General features: G+C 38.8%; 6 protein-coding genes across 6 annotated transcripts; 2 read left to right on the forward strand and 4 right to left on the reverse strand.

The window, feature by feature from the left end:
* Positions 1–97: 97 nt before the first annotated feature.
* L201_004400 (uncharacterized protein) lies at positions 98–2,464 on the reverse strand (the record flags this gene model as incomplete). The annotated part of the gene is made up of 2 exons (XM_066220142.1): positions 98–2,053; positions 2,195–2,464. 2 exons carry the CDS (start codon positions 2,462–2,464, stop codon positions 98–100), a joined length of 2,226 nt encoding a protein of 741 aa, XP_066076239.1.
* Positions 2,465–2,823: 359 nt separating this feature from the next.
* L201_004401 (uncharacterized protein) lies at positions 2,824–4,653 on the reverse strand (the record flags this gene model as incomplete). Its single annotated transcript, XM_066220143.1, has 12 exons — positions 2,824–3,035; positions 3,122–3,188; positions 3,247–3,329; positions 3,387–3,444; positions 3,531–3,640; positions 3,722–3,787; positions 3,846–3,898; positions 3,955–4,069; positions 4,147–4,242; positions 4,318–4,346; positions 4,428–4,511; positions 4,604–4,653. 12 exons carry the CDS (start codon positions 4,651–4,653, stop codon positions 2,824–2,826), a joined length of 1,023 nt encoding a protein of 340 aa, XP_066076240.1.
* A 321-nt stretch (positions 4,654–4,974) lies between these two features.
* Positions 4,975–6,480, reverse strand: L201_004402 (5'/3'-nucleotidase SurE; the record flags this gene model as incomplete). The annotated part of the gene is made up of 7 exons (XM_066220144.1): positions 4,975–5,344; positions 5,401–5,797; positions 5,850–5,928; positions 5,987–6,072; positions 6,133–6,191; positions 6,249–6,364; positions 6,433–6,480. The coding sequence occupies 7 exons, from the start codon at positions 6,478–6,480 to the stop codon at positions 4,975–4,977; spliced, it is 1,155 nt and encodes a 384-aa protein (XP_066076241.1).
* A 576-nt stretch (positions 6,481–7,056) lies between these two features.
* On the forward strand, positions 7,057–15,663 carry L201_004403 (pre-mRNA-processing-splicing factor 8; the record flags this gene model as incomplete). Its single annotated transcript, XM_066220145.1, has 14 exons — positions 7,057–7,275; positions 7,417–7,572; positions 7,639–7,722; positions 7,777–9,476; positions 9,706–10,829; positions 10,894–11,476; positions 11,705–12,441; positions 12,625–12,692; positions 12,824–12,862; positions 12,913–12,933; positions 13,102–13,163; positions 13,229–14,243; positions 14,306–15,526; positions 15,595–15,663. 14 exons carry the CDS (start codon positions 7,057–7,059, stop codon positions 15,661–15,663), a joined length of 7,098 nt encoding a protein of 2,365 aa, XP_066076242.1.
* A 530-nt stretch (positions 15,664–16,193) lies between these two features.
* Positions 16,194–16,761, reverse strand: L201_004404 (uncharacterized protein; the record flags this gene model as incomplete). The annotated part of the gene is made up of 3 exons (XM_066220146.1): positions 16,194–16,289; positions 16,401–16,524; positions 16,721–16,761. 3 exons carry the CDS (start codon positions 16,759–16,761, stop codon positions 16,194–16,196), a joined length of 261 nt encoding a protein of 86 aa, XP_066076243.1.
* Positions 16,762–17,646: 885 nt separating this feature from the next.
* L201_004405 (phosphoribosylaminoimidazolesuccinocarboxamide synthase) lies at positions 17,647–20,672 on the forward strand (the record flags this gene model as incomplete). The annotated part of the gene is made up of 10 exons (XM_066220147.1): positions 17,647–17,818; positions 17,882–17,902; positions 17,992–18,116; positions 18,202–18,380; positions 18,446–18,605; positions 18,662–19,252; positions 19,318–19,683; positions 19,737–19,983; positions 20,045–20,200; positions 20,272–20,672. 10 exons carry the CDS (start codon positions 17,647–17,649, stop codon positions 20,670–20,672), a joined length of 2,418 nt encoding a protein of 805 aa, XP_066076244.1.
* Positions 20,673–20,888: the final 216 nt, after the last annotated feature.

Consider the following 20,888-nt stretch of genomic DNA (forward strand, 5'->3'; position numbering starts at 1 on the left):
ACCTGCGTCTGCATTGTTCATCATCGTGCACATGTTGTTGCCCCAATTAAAGTCTCTAACAGCATTCGGTAGATCAATGTTCATGTCATGTAGTTCGTTATACCACATTTTTCAATAATACTAATGATTTTTCTGTAAGTATAACCACCACTTGTTTACCTTTGACAGTGACCGCACCAACCCCTAACAAAGCACCCTTTTCACCTCCAGAAACAGGTATAACACCTTGTTTCGCTACATTCCTATCTCCTTTACCAGGTGGATAATATATATATAAATTACCTTGTCCGATTGAACTTCCAGAATCAAATGCTAAAACCGTTGTTTCCGCTATATTTTGTGTTTCCGTCGAGGGCTTTTGCCTTTTTGATGAAGATGGTGAGGTAGGCTCAACATTCTCATGTGGATGTATTTCTGTTGAACCCGCACTTATTGTAGTGAGATGTTTGATCAAACGTAGATCCTTTTTACTGGATAATACAAACGCTAAAGCTGGATTTGTCGATATATGCTTCCAAGGATTCTTACTTATATCTGCGTTCGTTGGTGGATCAAAGAGTAAACCATCTACAGCAGATTTGATTATAATTCCTCGCTGATCACGATTCGATTGATTGGTTGATCCAGTTAAAGGAGTAGATAAAATTGAAGTAGACGTTTTTGACCAATTACTAGATACGATTGAACCATCATCATCTCTTGATTTAGTTATATAACCGATCAAAACTTCTTTTCCTACTTTAGTCGATCCACCAGATAATTCATCATATTCACCACCTGCATTCTCACCAAAAGCTTCATCATCGTCTAAATCAAAATCCATTTCTTCTCTTAATAAAGCTGGTATTGCAGGATGAGGATTCATAGGTTCGTCTTTATCCTCATTTTCATTTCTAGTTTTGATGGAATTGAATGATTGTCTAACTGACTCCAACATTTCTGTGGATAATGTCTCTGGTACTTCTTCCTCTCCATCACCATCATCTTCATCATTATCTGCTGACACACTAAATATTGATGGCCAACGTACATTTTGATCGATTTTAGTTAAATCAATTTCAATTTGATTTCTGGTTGAATCGAATATCCATCTTGATAATTCTGAATCTATTTCAGCCCAAAATGCTTTGTCCTTTTTCGATAAGAACCTATCGAGCTCATAAGAGGTATCAATTGATGACGTATTTGAGATTGAAAATGAGAAGGTAGTTGACGATAATATTAGTTGAATATCTTCTCTTTTGATCTCTTTAGGTATAGGTATAATCATATTTATCGAATCTGAATTCTGAGTCCAGGAATACGGATACACTTTATTCTCTTCTTCTTCGACATCCATTTCTGTATCTTCCTTTCTTTTCTGAGCATCTGCCAATTCCGCTTCTGTTGAAGTTGAAGGAGATAAGCTAGCACCTAAACCAAGCTTGGATATTTTCTCTTCCCTTTCTCTCTTCGTCCTTTCTATTTCACTTTCTTCCGCATTTTCACTTCCATTGATAGGTAACTTGTATCCTTCAGATGAAAGCACTACCCATCCACCTTCTGTGTCTTTGGATGAACTCCAATAACAATGAATAGGTAAATCACCACCTAATAATTTCCAATTAACCTTCAAGTTGTCTATACTCTGTTGATCGTCTACTTCATTTCGTAGATTTGGATTTAATGTAATTTCGATCAACTCAAATTTAGTCAATTGTGCAGATGTAATGTTCCTCTTCGTGTCACTAGGTCTGATTGATCTTGTAATTAACAAATTGACCTCATCTTCTGATACAGTGTGGGAAGCACGCAAGAGAAACGGCGACGGTTCTTTGGAGGGCGAATCCGTCATAATTGAAGATATATCGTATCTTGCGATGAATTCACCTTCTTGTGTATGCTGGTCTGTATGGGAAGAAGTCGATAAGATATACAATGATCCTGATCCCGATGATATAGCCCATTTTGATGATGTAAGGGGTGTCACAGATGGGAACTCGAAGGGTTGATCTGAAGAAGAGATTGGCACAGGCAATGAAGCTAATTTTGAAAAGGTTGGTACGAGGTCGTCCTAGATGTGAAGGATTGGTTATGTCCACCGGATGTCAGCAAAGGTAATATCCAAAGATGGTGAAGGATGGATAGATGACATCATTAGTGTTGTTGTTTTAAAAAGTTATGACAGTACTGGAGGTATAAGTACTGAACTCACATTTATGGTGAAACCAATAACACCCCAATCTTTATCTATATAAATACCTTTCCCATCCTGATTTACAGATAAATGATCCCATCCTATCCTATTTCTAACTTCCTTGAAACTTAGATGTGAAGATGAATTATATCCTATTCTACTTTGAGTTGATCCAGGTTCAGGTAAGTTGAAAGTTGATAAATCATTTTCAGGATCTAATGATTGTAATTTATATGTTTCGAATTGTGGGTAAAGTAAAGTTCGATCTGAAGGGAATAAGTAGGACATCCTGAGAAGTTAACTACAATTCTGCGGGTGACACTGGACTGATCTTGTTCCTTCTAAGCTAGTACCGGTGTTGTCATGGTGTGGTATATATATATATTGTTATAGCGTTGCAGGAGGTAAATGAAGTTGAAATGCAGATATTTCTCAACCAAAACTATGAAAATACCGAGAGGATCACCTCCACCTCCGTTATCATGCCAGACAGTAGGAGGACATTGTTATGCATTGAATATCCTCAATAAATATTGGAAACTATACAAATGAGATCTCAATAGAACCGATGACAGGCGTGAATACGTCTGATATGCTGTCATATGATCATTCAAAGTACAACGGCCTAATGGGCTCAATAGAGTAGATTACAATTTGGCTCTTGCCTCTTCATCTTTCGCTTCCCTGATTCTGACAACAGCTTTACCCCATACTTTCCTACTTTCTATATCATGTAAGCCTTGACTGACTTGATCTAAGCCTACATAAGGCTTGTCATATATGACTTGCTTGACCTTGCCGGATGCCAAAAGGGAAAGAACATTCTTAATGACTTTTGCCGCTGCTGCTGGATCTTTGGCTAATATGAAACGGAAAATATTAGTATGTATCCCTTACGAATTAGACTATAACTCCAAGCTAAATTGCGTAGACCAATACACTCACTAGCAGTAGCACCCCAGTAGACACCTGTTACTGATACTTGCTTTAGTAGTAGCAAATTAGCCGGGATCTAAAGCCATCATATGTCAGCTGCTATAAATTTGGATACTGCAGCAATTGAAACATACCTTCTCGATGGATCCTGCTGCAAAGCCTACTACAACTAACTTAGCATTCCAAGCTACACATTTTAGAGAGGGTATGATGATTCCTACAATACGAGGAAGTTCAATTAACAAACTCTCAGTCCGCCCAGTTCCTAGCTTACCAACTGGATCAAACACAACATTCACACCATTTCCACTGGTGATCTTCATGACTTGTTTCTATGATGGAAACACTGCGTGTCAGCCGAACGATTGAAACGTTCATGCAAGGGAGCTATAGGATATATGTGCTTTTGGATACCCACCTGCCAGTCTTTCTGAGTGTAGTCTACGACTTCATCTGCCTTTCCGTACTTTTGACATACATTTCGTTTCGATTCCGAAGAAGCTGTTGCAATAACTTTACATCCGAGAGCTGGTGATACCACAAGGTCAGTTGGGGTTCAAGCTACCGGACTGGGTGTCATGAATAAAAGAAAGACAAGACTAATCTCACATTTAGCAATTTGACAAGCCACTAAGCCTACTCCTCCTGCACCTGCATGTATCAAAACCCATTCTCCTGCAGATGTTTTCATAAGCATGTCAACCCAGCCACGATCTCTGACAAAAAAACCCACCCGCTTTGGCTTGAGCTCTATCTACTAAAGCTGCATAACTCGTTGTGGTTGTCCTGAAATTCCTTAAATAAGCAAACGATTGATTTAGGTGGAGGGTTTAAGAACGCACAAAGGTATGGTAGCTGCTTCTTCAAAGCTTAAGCCTTTAGGAACAGGTAAAAGCGTGTTCCAATTGACGACTACATGTTCGGCATATGTTCCTTGTGCATATCCAAAAACCTTATCTGAACAGCAATGAGTCGAGACAGCCGAAATTCGTAAGCTATCAATAGCGTCGCAAATGTACCAGATGTTCACTCACCCCCTGGCTTATACGGACAGCCTTTAGGTATCGGCCATGATTTTGAAATCGTTCCTGCTAGTTCTGCTCCCAGAACAAATGGTAAAGGTGGCTGAGCTAAGAAAGATTCACAATCAAGAATCTCAGTCTTTTAGGTAAAATAGTCGAAGAAATATGATGGTACCGCCTTACTCTGATATTTGCCTTGTGACTGAAGTATACTACAATTGAAAGAAAGGATCGCTCAATATTGCTCAACAAATGATCTACACAGGAAATATGGCTCTTTGACCTGGACCCACTCAAAAAAGTTCAATCCAGCAGCGTATATATCTACCAGCACTTCTCCCTTGCTAGCGTCAGGGGCTGGTATCGGTATATCTGAACTACAACGTTAGGATGATAGTTATATTAGCGATGAGATGATATTTAGCTAGATTGATAGATAGAGGGGGAGAATATGAAATTTGATGCTTACACAGATACCTTACTGGGATGGACGTGTTCCTTGACTTGGAAAGCTTTCATACTGTGCTTCAGTGTCTGATCCTTGCAGATCTCGGTGCTCTAAACAAGTGGAAGGTCCGACGAGATGAACGATGTAAATATATAAACATTTGACAATGTCAAGACCGTTCTTCAATTGTTCAACTTGCCTATCCACATTCAGGATGGCCGAAGTAACCGAGTCATATATCCTCCGGAATAACCGGAGCGAGTGTCTTCCGTAAAAAAGGTCACTCTGCATTCGTTCTGCTAGCGTAAAGATAGCCAAGGGAGACCGTTATACTATGTATAGCGTCGACATCGAAAGCACAATAAATGAACCATACATAATTATATATATGTTTACTGCCACAAATTGCCAGCTTTCTTTCCTTCATTCTCTTCTTTACCGAAACCATATCTACCTTCTATAGGTCCAGCAAATTGAGCTCTCATCGGAGTGACCCCTATATAGCCTTTAGCGAAAGCCCAGGCATCAGATCCTACAGGCAGAGATTCTATAGGAGGGAACAGTAATGGCTTCATATCGGGTCCAAATCGGAATTTCAGTTGACCGTCACTAGACGCTTTAGATGTTACTGCTGCAGGATCTGCTGAATCGGGTATAGCAGCTGGTCCAGCGGTAGACGTTTTCGAGGATTCGGGTGGTACTTCTGTCTTCTGCGGTCGATTTTGGTTTGAATGATCTCCAGGATCATACCTTACCTCTGATCTAGCAGAACACAGAAGTCAGGTACTGCTCTTGGAAACTGCGTGACCGAAACTTACTGATCAGTGACTTTGAACAGTCGCCCATACGAGTTTCTCCATATATTCGTCCAAGCTGTCTTTCTACTTGACTTCTCAAGATCGGCTTCTACTAAAGGTATATTGACTGAATAGAGCTGTACGAGATGTCTTCCTAATTGATGATCTTCGTCCCACCCCCAATCATCAAACAATCTTTCACATACATCTACCGCAGCGTCCGTAGCCAGCTCTTGGATCCTGTCTGTTACTGGTCTGGTGACTACACCATATGATACAGCTATACAAGGTATGTGATCGATATGTAGAGATGGTTCACCCGTCGATGGTCCTGGTAACGGTATCGATAACGCTCCTGCTAATGCTGCACCTAGCGTTCCTGACGACAAAGCAAATGCCGTAGATGAATTTCTGCCATCTACCTGTGATGTCAGCTTACCGTATCCGCAGAAAGGGAGAGCTGTACTTGCGATTTGGCCCAGAAACTACCAAATCTATTTCTCCGGGGTAGAGGTTATGCAGGGCAATATTAGTGCATGTAGCCGGTGTCTGTCCCCAAGTCAAGTTCAGCAAATACACATCTCGCCATACCATACGGACGACGTACCCCGGAAAGGAGCATCCATTCCATAGTTTCTCCTTCTCTCAGAGGTCTAGATTTCGTGGTGATATCCCCAGTAAGACCGTCAGGTTCTAGTTTGGACTGTCAGCTTGAACTCGTCATCTGGACCGGTAGAGAAGATTGCAACGTACCCAGAGGATAGAAGTAGCTTGCAGATATCACATCACTTATCGCATAAGCCTTTCCAACCCTACAGAGGAAGTTGTAAGCTGTAGGCGACACGTACGGTAGAAAGTATTAAGCTTACCATGATTTCTGACAATCTGGTATAACAACCTTTACATCCCAGCCCAAACGTGATTGAAGGAGTTTACAGAAGGAGAAAATGTTCGGTGACGAGGCACAGGGAGGTCCATCATCGTTCTATTGATTGTACAGAATTGATGATATGAGTTATGTTCCCGTTTTTCACAGGGCTTTGGCTAACTCACCGTAAGCAGAACAACAGGTCTCTCCTTGTAAGTCTGAAGACGAGGCATATCGTGTGTGTTGTCAAGGTGGATGGGTGAGCGATCAACTGAGTGGCAATGTTGATTATCAGCAGCTTCGTCTGACTATCGTCACTGTTCAAAGTATATATTCGTCAGATATGAACGCAAGAAGAGTAAAGGAGAGAAGTCATGTTCACAACGTTTTGTCTTCTTGATTGCAGCATAAATCGTAATCACGATATCATATTCTCCATCGGAGACGGTCAAACGCGATCAAAGCGCAAATAACAAACCTGGGGGCCCATAAACCCATATCATTGCTGATCTCGCAATTCCGGCATCAATTTCCGTTTATTATTACATAATCGGAGTCGAGAAGATACTCCGCTTAACGTGGCGGACAACGAGAAAAGCAAAAATCATTCACTTTGATAGGTGCCACATTGATATAACACCGAATTCAACTATAGAGAGAGCTCCTAGATAATCGTTCGCGATATTAACAAATCGAGGTTCGAAAGAACTAATGATTTAACACTTTATTGCCACTATATTTTCATTATTTTGATGATCATCATCTTTCATTTGTTTACCATTGGCATTATCTCAAAGACGGTTTGAAGAATGTCGGCTCCACCAGGATTCGGTATTGCTCCGCCTCCAGGATTTTCAGGTCAACAGAATGGAAATGTAGAGGAAAGTAGGATGGATGGAGATTTTTTTGGACAATTAAGTCAGGACGAAATTGAAAAGAAAGCAAGAAAATGGAGACAATCCCAAAAGAAAAGATTTGATTCAAAGAGGAGACAAGGTGGTGGTGGCGGTATAGATTTCGGTAAAGCTGTGAGTTTATTTTGTATCACGCGCTCTTTTGTGGCAGATGTGAGACATCATATCAAAGATAAGAGGAAGATATTGAAAGTATCGTCAAATCATCCTAAGAAAGGAAGCTGACGAGAGGGGTTTTCGATGGGACATGAACAGGATTTACCCCCGGAGCATCTCAGAAAGATCATAAAAGATCATGGTGATATGTCAAATAGGAAGTTCAGAAATGATAAGCGTGTACATTTAGGTGCATTGAAATATGTACCTCATGCAGTTATGAAGTTGTTGGAAAACATTCCTATGCCATGGGAGGTAAGTTTACTCGTCACTGCGAAGTTTTCGTGGCGCAGTACTAATATAGCATGTATGATCATACAGCAAGTCCGTGAAGTGCCCGTGTTGTATCATATTTCAGGAGCCATAACCTTTGTTAACGAGATACCACAAGTAATAGAGCCAGTGGTAAGTTCAGCCTCAGAGTCCACCAAACCTGCACATAGCTGACTATTCACCTAGTATCACGCACAATGGGCATCAATGTGGCTTGCTATGAGACGAGAGAAACGAGATCGAAGGCATTTCAAGAGAATGAGGTTTCCACCATTTGATGATGAAGAACCACCAATGGATTATGGAGATAATGTATTAGATGTTGAACCCTTAGAAGCTATTCAATTGGAATTAGATGAAGAAGATGATGAAGCTATATTAGATTGGTTTTATGATCCAAAACCATTATTGGATACACCACATATAAATGGATCAAGTTATAAATATTTCCAATTATCTTTACCACAATTAGCAAATTTATATCGAATTGGTAGACAATTATTATCAGATTATTCAGATAATAATGCTTTTTATTTGTTTGATAAAAAATCTTTCTTTACAGCAAAATCATTAAATATAGCTTTACCTGGTGGACCAAAATTCGAACCTCTATATAGAGATACAGAAGCTTTCGATGAAGATTGGAATGAATTTAATGATATAAATAAAGTTATTATACGTGGTGTAATTAGATCAGAATATAAAGTCGCTTTCCCACATTTATATAATTCAGTACCAAGATCAGTTCATATTGGTCCATATCATGAACCTAAAAATGTTTACATAAAAACTGATGATCCAGATTTACCAGCATTTTATTTCGATCCATTGATAAATCCAATCTCACAACGTGTTGTACAAGAAGCACACACACCTTTGGTATCTCATGAAGATTCTGTATTCGGATTTGGAAATGATGAAGATGAAGAAGAGTTTGAATTACCTGAAGAATTGGAACCATTCTTAGAAAATAAAGATTTAAGTAATGATAATACAGCCGATGCTATAGCATTATATTGGGCACCATATCCATATAATCTAAGAAGTGGTAAAACAAAAAGAGCTCAAGATATACCTTTGATCAAAAACTTCTATTTAGAACATTGTCCACCTGATCAACCAGTTAAGATTAGAGTTTCGTACCAGAAATTGTTAAAGGTTTATGTGTTGAATGCTTTACATCATAAAAGACCAAAAGCAATGGCTAAAAGAAACTTATTTAGATCTTTGAAGAACACCAAATTCTTCCAGACAACTAATTTAGATTGGGTCGAAGCTGGTTTGCAAGTCTGTAGACAAGGTTACAATATGTTGAATTTGTTAATCCATCGTAAAAATTTGAACTATCTACATTTAGATTATAATTTGAATCTGAAACCTATCAAGACATTAACAACAAAAGAAAGAAAGAAATCAAGATTTGGTAATGCTTTCCACTTGATCAGAGAAATTTTGAGGTTAACGAAATTAATCGTTGATTCACATGTTCAATTTAGATTAGGTAATGTTGATGCTTTCCAGTTGGCTGATGGTTTACAATACATGTTCTCACATGTTGGTCAATTAACTGGTATGTACAGATACAAGTATAAATTAATGAAACAAATTAGAATGTGTAAAGATTTAAAACATTTGATCTATTCAAGATTCAATACTGGTCCAGTAGGTAAAGGTCCTGGTGTAGGTTTCTGGGCGCCAGGTTGGAGAGTATGGTTATTCTTCATGAGAGGTATAGTCCCATTATTAGAAAGATGGTTAGGTAATTTGTTAGCTAGACAATTCGAAGGTAGAAACTCTAAAGGTACAGCAAAAACTGTCACCAAGCAGAGAGTTGAATCGCATTTCGATTTGGAGCTTAGAGCTGCAATAATGCATGATATCCTAGAGTAAGTTCTAAACATATTTCGAAGAGGTCAAGAAAAGGAATAGCAGTGGTTGCAGGGGGGTTGCAGTGGCGGGCGGGAGTCGCGCGTGTGTGGCACTCTCACTATAGGCTACTTGATCTCCCTTCCCCTCACCTTGGCTATCCTTCCCTCTCTCCGCCCCCTTCCCAATTACACTTGGCTATGGCTTGCAAATGAAAGGGTAAATACTAACTCTTTGTGTAATTTATAGTATGATGCCCGAAAGTATAAAAGCAAACAAAGCGAAAACCATCCTACAGCATCTTTCCGAAGCTTGGCGATGTTGGAAAGCCAACATCCCTTGGAAAGTTCCAGGTATGCCTGCTGCCATCGAGAATATCATCTTAAGATACATCAAGAGTAAAGCAGATTGGTGGGCTAGTGTGGCACATTATAATCGTGAAAGAATTAGAAGAGGAGCTACAGTCGATAAAGCTGTTGTGCGAAAGAACCTCGGTCGATTGACTCGATTATACCTTAAAGCTGAACAAGAAAGACAAAATGGTTACTTGAAAGATGGACCATATATATCATCTGAAGAAGCTGTTGCTATATATACATCAACAGTACATTGGTTAGAATCTAGAAAATTCGCACCAATACCATTCCCACCATTATCATATAAACATGATACAAAATTATTAGTTTTGGCTTTAGAAAAATTGAAAGAAGCATATTCAGTTCATGGTAGATTAAATCAATCACAAAGAGAAGAATTAGCTTTAGTTGAACAAGCATATGATAATCCACATGAATGTTTATCAAGAATTAAAAGATTATTATTAACTCAACGTGCATTCAAAGAAGCTGGTATAGAATTTTTTGATACTTATGATAAATTAATTCCATGTTATGATATTGAACCTGTTGAAAAAATTACAGATGCTTATTTAGATCAATTTTTATGGTATGAATCTGATAAAAGAGGTTTATTCCCAAATTGGATTAAACCTTCAGATAATGAACCTCCTCCACTTTTAGTTTACAAATGGTGTCAAGGTATAAACAACTTAACAGATATTTGGGATACTCAAGATGGTGAATGTGTAGTAATGATGGAAACTGTACTTTCAAGAGTCTACGAGAAAGTAGATTTCACATTATTGAATAGATTATTGAGGTTGATTTTGGATCACAATTTGGCTGATTATATTACCGCCAAGAATAACATCACCCTTACATTCAAGGATATGTCGCACGTCAATGCCTATGGTATGATTAGGGGTTTACAATTCTCTTCATTTGTCTTCCAATTCTATGGTTTGGTACTTGATTTACTCATCCTTGGTCTTCAACGAGCAAGTGAGCTTGCTGGGCCACCTGGAGCACCAAACGGTACGTTATATTCTACTCATCCCGACATGTTACTTACAACTAACATACTTCACAATTTCACTAGGTTTCCTTCAATTCCGAGACTCCGATACCGAGACCCGACATCCAATCCGATTTTATACTCGATACGTTGATCGAATTCATATTTTATTCCGATTCTCTTCCGATGAGGCTCGAGATCTAATTCAACGATACTTAAGTGCCAATCCCGATCCAAATAATGAAAATATGCACAACTATAATAACAAAAGATGTTGGCCTAAAGATTGTAGAATGAGATTAAATAAACATGATGTTAATTTAGGTAGAGCAGTTTGGTGGAATGTTAAATCTTCTTTACCTAGATCGTTAACTACAATTGAATGGGAAGAATCATTCGTTTCAGTTTATTCTAAAGATAATCCTCAATTATTATTTTCAATGTCAGGATTCGAAATTAGAATCTTACCTAGAATTAGAACTCAACATGGTGAACAATATTCATTAAAAGATGGTGTTTGGAATTTAACTCAAGAGTCAACAAAGGAAAGAACAGCTCAAGCTTTCTTAAGAGTTTCAGATCATGCTGTAAATGATTTCAACAATCGAATGCGACAGATTTTAATGTCTTCAGGGTCTGCCACGTTCTCCAAGATAATCAATAAATGGTTCGTTTTAATACCCCTTTTCATTATACCATGATTTCGGGAGACCTTCGATGCTCTTTTGAGATGAGGAGGAAGGGTGGAAGGAAGTTCTTCACCGTACAATCTGCCACCCTGCGGATTGGCGGCGGCCCCCGCCCGCGCCCCTCCCATACAATCCCTTGCATTCTGCCTCACTCTACTCCTACCCTATGCATAGAGAGCCTGCTAACCTACTTCCTTATGCAATAGGAACACGGCCTTGATCGGATTAATGACATATTACAGAGAAGCTGTAGTACATACAAATGAATTATTGGATTCTTTAGTCAAAGCTGAAAACAAAGTACAGACTCGAGTCAAAGTTGGATTAAACTCCAAGATGCCTTCAAGATTCCCTCCATGTGTATTCTATTCACCTAAAGAATTAGGTGGTTTAGGAATGTTATCTATGGGTTTCGTATTGATTCCACAATCAGATTTGAGATGGTCAAAACAAACTGATTCTGGAGGTATAACACATTTCAGATCAGGTATGACACATGAAGAAGATCAATTAATTCCAAACTTGTATAGATATTTACAACCTTGGGAAGCGGAATTCTTAGATTCTGCTAGAGTTTGGTCAGAATACGCAATGAAAAGGAAAGAAGCTACAGCATCTAACAGAAGATTAACTTTGGAAGATTTAGAAGATTCTTGGGATAGAGGTATACCAAGAGTAAATACTTTATTCCAAAAAGATAGACATACTTTAGCATATGATAAAGGTTGGAGAGTAAGAGCTTTCTTCTCACAATATTTCAGATTGAGAAATCAACCTTTCATCTGGACCAACAATAGACATGATGGTAAATTGTGGAATTTGAATTCATACCGAGTAGATGTTATTGCCGCTTTAGGTGGTGTAGAAGGTATTTTAGAACATTCATTATTCAAAGGTACTGCTTTCCCAACTTGGGAAGGTTTGTTCTGGGAGAAAGCATCTGGTAAGTTGATCCTCCACATCATCTGGACCGTCCCGGTGGTATCGTCCTTCCGCGTAGCCCCTTATATCCACCTTTGATCCCTCCCCCCCCCCCCCCCCCCCCCCCGCTTTTTTTTTTGTTTTTTTTCTATCTCTCCCACTACTATCATCGAGAACGTGCCATTCTGACTTCTCTGTTCTATAGGTTTCGAGGAATCTATGAAATATAAGAAGCTCACCAACGCTCAAAGATCTGGTCTGTCTCAGATTCCTGTAAGTATAAAGTCTTATACCCATTTGTACACCAAACGCCAACAAAATGACTCCCTCCCTCCCAAAAACTTCTTGGTGTCTGATTTTTTTCATTGCAAGAGCATTTGCTTACTGTTTTCTTTCGTTTTTAGAACCGTCGGTTCACCATGTGGTGGTCGCCCACCGAAAGTGCAGGTTTTTTTACTCATTTGTGATGAAGCTGACCTGTTTTCCTTTACAGATTAATCGAGCGAACGTTTATGTGAGTCGAGGAAGAAGCTCGGAAGGAAAGTGGCAGTTGGTGGCGTGTATAGTGGCATCGCGCGTCTCGCGTTCACGAGATGACGTAATACACTGATTACCTACATAGCCACTTTCTTACTTTACTTCCGCTTGACCCAGCGTGCATAGCTGACTGTAATTTGTACAGGTTGGTTTCCAAGTACAATTGGATCTTACTGGTGTTTTCATGCACGGTAAATTGCCTACATTGTGAGTGGTTCCCGTAGATATATTTCATTACTGGTTAATAACCTTGCTCTTCGTTATTTGTATAGGAAAATCTCCTTCATTCAAATCTTCAGAGCGCACTTGTGGCAAAAGATCCACGAATCCGTCACTATGGATTTATGTCAAGTGTTCGATCAAGAATTGGAAGCTTTACAAATTGAAACTGTTCAAAAGGAAACTATCCATCCTAGAAAATCATATAAAATGAACTCCTCAGCTTCGGATATTCTCTTATTCTCTTCATACAAATGGCAAATATCAAGACCTTCTTTACTTACCGATAACAGGGATACATTTGATGGTACAACATCAAATAAATTCTGGTTAGATATTCAATTAAGATGGGGTGATTTCGATTCACATGATATTGAAAGATATGCTAGAGCTAAATTCTTAGATTATTCAAGTGATTCACAATCAATTTACCCTTCACCTACAGGTGTATTGATCGCTATAGATTTAGCATATAATTTATATTCAGCATATGGAAATTATTTCCCTGGACTAAAACCATTATTACAACAAGCAATGGCAAAAATCATGAAAGCTAATCCAGCTTTATATGTATTAAGAGAAAGAATTAGAAAAGGTTTACAATTATATTCTTCAGAACCTACAGAACCATATTTAAATTCATCAAATTATTCAGAATTATTCTCAAATCAAATTATTTGGTTTGTTGATGATACAAATGTTTATAGAGTTACTGTACATAAAACTTTTGAAGGTAATTTAACAACAAAACCTATTAATGGAGCTATTTTCATTTTCAATCCAAGAACAGGTCAATTATTCTTGAAAATTATTCATACTTCTGTTTGGGCAGGTCAAAAACGTTTAGGTCAATTAGCAAAATGGAAAACTGCAGAAGAAGTTGCAGCTTTAGTTAGATCTTTACCAGTTGAAGAACAACCTAAACAAGTTATTGTTACTAGAAAAGGAATGTTAGATCCATTAGAAGTCCATTTGTTAGATTTCCCTAACATCGTAATCAAAGGTTCAGAATTGCAATTACCTTTCCAAGCTACTCTCAAGATGGAGAAATTCGGTGATTTGATCTTGGTAAGTTATTCTCATTCCGTCATGCTTATTTTTCATTCTGAACATCGCTGTACCTTTTCTAGCGTGCTACTCAACCACAAATGGTCTTGTTCAACTTATATGACGACTGGCTCAAATCCATCTCTTCTTACACCGCCTTCTCTCGACTTATTCTTATTCTTCGAGCTCTTCACGTTAACAACGAAAAAGCCAAGATCATTCTTCGACCTGATCGAGCTACTATCACTGAATCATACCACATTTTCCCAACTTTATCAGATGACGCTTGGATGTCTGTTGAAGTCGCATTGAAAGATTTAATCTTGGCTGATTTCGGTAAACGAAACTCAGTTAATGTTGCTTCTCTTACTGCATCTGAAATCAGAGATATCATCTTAGGTATGGAAATTGCTGCTCCATCTGTTCAACGTCAACAAATGGCAGAAATCGAGAAGACCACAGAAGCTCAATCCCAAGTTACAGCTCTTCAAACTAAAACTACCAACATCCATGGTGATGAAATCGTTGTTACAACTACCACCAATTACGAACAACAAACCTTCGCTTCTAAATCCGATTGGAGAGTTAGAGCTATTTCAGCAACCAATTTGCCATTACGTGTCAACCATATCTTTGTTGGTAACGATGATGTCAAAGATGATGCTGGATCATTCACCTATGTTATACCTAAGAATGTCTTGAAAACATTTATCGTCAATGGTGATTTACGTACTCAAGTTGTTGCTTATCTATATGGTAGTTCACCAGCAGATAATCCACAAGTCAAAGAAATCAAAGCTGTTGCATGGGTACCACAAAGAGGTAGTAATAATGGTGTAGAGTTACCAAGTTCATTACCTAAACATGATTTCTTATTAAAAGATTTAGAACCATTAGGATGGATTAAAACACAATCAACAGAATTAAATCATTTATCACCTGCTGATGTTACTACACAAGCTAAAATAATGGCAAATCATTCTGAATGGGGACCACAATCTATTTGTGTAACATGTGCTTTTACACCTGGTTCAGTTTCATTAAATGCATGGGAATTAACTGTTGCAGGATTCGAATGGGGTAGAAAAAATCAAGATGTAACAGGTCAAAATCAAGGATTTAATCCTTCAATGGCAAATAGAGTACAATTGTTATTATCAGATAGAATCTTAGGTATGACTTTAGTACCTGAAGGTGGTGTTTGGAATTATGGTGTTGGTTTAACTCAATCTTGGTCAGATAAATTACCTTATTCAATGACTTTAGATAAACCTGAATCTTTCTGGGCTCCATGTCACAGACCAGTAAGTCAAATCTGTACCTCTGATAGAAATGATGAAGCACAACGTACTAATATTCGTTTTTCTTTTAGAACGCCTTCCTAAACTTCGCATCTATGGAAGGTGACGATGCTGCAGATGTTGAGAACAGTTTAGAATAGGAGATTGGATGTTTATGGAAGATTTGATCAGATCGTCAGGATTTATAGTTTATAGCTAGGAAGTTAGGAGTATAGAATCGCGCTTTCATATCAAGTGCTTATCAGTTTATAGTTATCAATGTTTGTATTTGTAGATTTATACTTAGAAATGGTCACATGAATCATCTATGCTATGTTAATATATGTGAGTAAAACAATGATGCTCGAGATTGCAGTAAACACTTCGATTCGAATTGCCACTCTACCGTCAGTGATTCTGTTGAACAAACAAAGTGCTAATACGCAACTACGATACGATGGGCTGAGCAGTTTACGCGTTATGTAAATGGATAACATTCGGATATATAATTGAATATATAAAAAATGCAAGTATCCAAAATATCTATCCGATCTAATCTACAACTCTATGAGAGGACGCCGAAGCGGGACGAGAAAAACCAAAAAAATGAGAATGCTTGGTGATGATGGTAGTGGCGTGATATGGCTATATGAAGGAGTGAGACAAATCAACGATTGTGTGTGAGATTGATTTAGATTTGGTCAACAGCTCGTTGGTTGGTTTGTTGATCTTTAACGAATTGTCTTCGTTTTTCCCAGAATTCAGGGTTAACAGTGATAAGTTTTTGCTACGATAAGAATTTAAGAAGTATCAGCATTTGCTATCTTGAAAGGGGTAAATCGATTGCACTTGTATTGTGTGAACATGATTGAGTACAGGGGAAATTGCTGTCACTCACGTTGGTGTCGTGGGTGATTTTGTCCCATGGTCTCCAGTCACCTTTTCTGTCCCATACAACTTCAGGACCTTGAGAAAGTCTGTAAAGGTAGTATCCAGCCCCACCAACGGCAATACCAACGATACTATGAGAATTGAGCAGGACGAGATCAGCTACTACCATATGTTGCCAGGCCAGATTGATGGCATCGTTCACTGATAAGTGGCGGGGTGATATCGTTTCATGATGAAAGATCGGCCGATTCGTCGAATAGCTTAACCTCCAGCAATAGGTGGGAGAAAGTGGATGAGATGCATGTATCAAGTTGAACAGTAACTTACCCGAAGATTGGGTAGGTTTCAGTAGGGAACCATTTTTTCATGAAAGCAGCTCGGGACTATGAAACGTTACAGATAACATGGTCAGCAAAAAGACGAATTTGTATTTCTTGAATTTTATTTGTATTTTTTTTTCTTGGTTGTACGGGTGATGTCGGAATTTTTTCATTATTATATGGGTGATTTTGCGATTTGTATTTTCGATACAAATCGAAGTTAAAGTTACTCACCATTTTGTATTAAAGAGAATATAAGGATACAGTAGAAGAAAAGAAAGAGGATGATCTAAAGATCGATTTTATTGATTTTTTTTGATACAGAGAAAGATAAAAAGACAAAGAACGAAAATGAATTTACTTTTTTTTTTCTTGTCAACATGTAAATATATAGATAAAACTTGTACGTTATATGCATCACTCAACGCTTGCAGGTAAAATTCTCCCCAACTAACATGGCATGGCTTAGCCTAATCAAATGGCAATAGCGGATTTCAAGGACAACCACCTAACAGAGGCCAGGGTAAAAAACTGAAGACAAATTTCATTAAAACTCACGCCTCGATTGATTTTTTCAAAATCATCCAAACACAAAATTGAAATAAACGGGTCGGGAAAACTCGGATTTCCGTGCCGATGTCTAACCATTATCAAGAACAACTACCTCGCAAGCCTCAAACTATAAAAACGATCAACTGAATAGGCTTGCGGTAAGCCGCATCAGTGCTAAGTCGTTCGCCTAACATGATACAACTGGGGCCTCATTTCCATTTGAGTCAAATTGATATATTGATATTTCGTGTTTTGGGTTGACCTGAATCCGAAATCTAATTTCAACCTCAACCAACTTATCTTATCTTTGTGTCGTGAATATAGATCATTGTATCATATTACTGGAAAATAGGTCATTATACCTAGAGCATCTCAGATAACATGGCAGAACCAGCTTTTACCGAACAAGTAGCTGAGAAAGCTTCCACTATCACTCTTTCACCAGAGAAAGAAGCTGAATACGAGCGAATTACCAGAAGATTACAGGAACATACTGGTGGAGATATTATCAGAAAGGTCTTGGCTGATGGAGAGGTTGTGAGAGCTTATTGGGGTAGGTAGCGCCCATCTTTCGCCTGTAATAGATGTTTCTCAAATCTGACTATTCGAATGATAGGTACCGCTACTACTGGTCGACGTGAGTGGCTTTTAACCAAAGAAATTTGTTAAACAAGAATAGCAAGTGACATATCGAGCGCAAGGTACATGCTAAACAGTCATCTACAGCTCATATTGCTTATTGCGTACCACTGGTAAAGATCGCCGACTTCTTGACTGCTGGTGTACATGTAAAGGTCCTGCTTGCAGGTGAGTTAGCTGTCAGCAATCCAGCGGCATGGAATTTAGCTAACGTGCCTTTGTTCCAGATGTACGTTCGACAGTCGCATCATTCCTCAACACTTTTGTTGTTGTAGTGCTGATCTCCTGATTAATTAGCTCCACGCCTTCCTTGACGCTTCCAAATCCACCCTGCAAACTGTTCAATACCGAGTCAAATACTATTCCATCCTTCTTAAAACCGTCTTTACCGTACTTGGTGTACCAGTGGATAAACTTGAATTTGTGACCGGAACAAGTTACCAGCTCAAAGCTGATTACACATTAGATGTCTACAAGTACGTATACTAGGAACGACAGCTGCTGTAGATTAGAGTTTAGGGTAGCTGACGGTGATCATCAGATTCCACGCCCTTACTTCAACAAGAGAAGCTGAACACGCCGGTGCCGATGTAGTAAAAGAATCCGAATCACCCTTGATGAGTAGTTTACTCTACCCTGGTCTTCAAGCTTTGGATGAACAATACTTGGATGTACATTTCCAATTCGGTGGTGTTGATCAGGTTAGCTCTTCGGGTCGCATTTTGCTGTGATTAAAGCTAATTTGCGATTTGCACAGCGAAAAATCTTCATGTACGCTGCTCATTTCCTCCCTCGGTTAGGATACGCCAAGCGAGCACATTTGATGAATGCTATGGTACCAGGATTATCAGGTGGAAAAATGTCAGCATCTGACCCAAAGTCAAAAATCGATTTCCTTGATTCACCAGCCGAAATCAAATCTAAAATCAAAGCAGCTTTGTGTCCGCCCGGAGAAGTTGAGAATAATGGTGTTTTGGCATTCATCAAAGCAGTTTTAATACCTGTTCAAGCATTAAGAAATGAACAAGCTTCAACTAAAGGTGAAAAGGCTCCTGTTGGGGAAGGTAGTTTTGTCAATGCTGGCGCTCCCGAAGGAACTTTATTCAGTATTACAAGACCAGAAAAATTCGGTGGTGATATTCATTTCTCAAGTTACGAAGATTTGGAAAAAGCCTATGTAGCTGAAGAAGTGCATCCAGGAGATTTGAAAGGTGCTGTAACAGATGCTTTAATCAACCTTCTAGCTCCTATAAGAAAAGCTTTTGAAGAGGACAAAGATTGGCAAGAAGTTGAGAAATTAGCTTATCCTGATCAATCTGCTGCTCCTGCTGCAGCTGCTAAGAAAGAGGTGAGTGATCTGTCAACTAGTTGATATACTGCATCATCCGGAAGCTGAACCACATATTCCTACAGAAAAAGAAGGATGTTCGAAAGTCCGCTCCTACCGAAGAAGAAAGAGCAGCACTCCGAGCAGCTAAAGAAAAGGAGAAAGCCGAAAAAGCGGCTGCTAAAGCTACTGCTGAAGGTCATCCCTTAAAACCCGCTGAACTCCAGAAATCATCTCAAGCGGCTGCTGAAGCTCCTGCTGCTGCAGCAGCAAGCGGAAGTGGATCGTCATCATCGACATCTTGCGTCACGTCAACCAATTTACCAAAATTAAAACTACTTGCTAAAGGTAAAGTAAGAGATATTTATGCTCTACCTGGTGCTGAAGATCAAGATAAATTACTATTTGTCGCTACCGATAGAATGAGTGCTTTTGATGTCATAATGAACAATGTAAGTAGATGTTTCCTGGTAAAGTAAAAAAATCGCTTACAATCTCTTCATAGGGTATCCCATCAAAAGGTATCACCCTTACTACCCTCTCCTTATTCTGGTTCGATAAGCTCAAACATATCATACCAAATCACGTCCTCAACCCTTCGCCATCCTCATGTCTTGATTCTCCTGCCGATGCATGGTCAGAATTCCCTAGATCATTAGATGAATACCGAGATCAACTAGAAGGCAGAAGTATGATTGTAAAGAAATGTGAAGTTGTAAAGATCGAAGCTATTGTCAGAGGGTATATAACAGGTGAGCTCCGCATTTGTATTTCGGCTGGGCCCATAAACTCACCTAGGTGCACGTTAATCAGGCTCTGCATGGTCAGAATACAAGAAATCACAGACTGTTCACGGTATCCCAATGCCTGCGGGATTAGTTGAATCTCAAAAATTACCTAAACCATTGTTTACTCCATCAACGAAAGCTGATCAAGGTGAACATGATGAGAACATTCATCCTGATAAAGGTGAGTCTATAGAAGGTGTAGTAATCAGAGGAATTACAAACTTATGATCTGCTTTTCTCATACTCTCATAGTCAAAGACATTTGTGGACCTGAACTTGCTGAAGAAATCGAAAAAGTTGCTTTAAGATTATACACAGAAGCATCAGAATATGCATTAGAAAGAGGATTGATCCTAGCTGATACTAAATTCGAATTTGGTTTATTACCTGATTCAACTTCACCTAACAAGAATCAATTGATTCTGATTGATGAAGTTTTAACACCTGATTCATCAAGATATTGGTCTTCTGCTGAATATGTTGAAGGTAAACCACAAGCGTCATTTGATAAACAATATCTAAGAGATTGGTTAATAAAAGAAGGCTTAAAAGCTAAAGAAGATGTTACTTTACCTGAACATGTAGTCAGTGAAACTAGAAGAAAGTATGAAGAAGCTAGAGATAGAGTAATGGGTCTAGGTCAATTCGCTTAATTGCCTCACGAATCTCGTTGATAGATGAAGAGACATTCTAGATAAGGTAGATGATCAGCAGTAACTGTTATGCCCATAGATGTATAGAGTATATGTTTAGTGCGATGTAATGCATTACCTTTATGCTTTAGCACGCATACATGTAAAATTCCACTTCTTACTCTGCTACGAGCTCGGAAGACTTTCCGTGCATGATGTACGCAATCAAGACGCGGG

Source organism: Kwoniella dendrophila, chromosome 5, assembly GCF_036810415.1.
Source record: "Kwoniella dendrophila CBS 6074 chromosome 5, complete sequence".
Taxonomy (NCBI): Eukaryota; Fungi; Basidiomycota; class Tremellomycetes; order Tremellales; family Cryptococcaceae; genus Kwoniella; species Kwoniella dendrophila.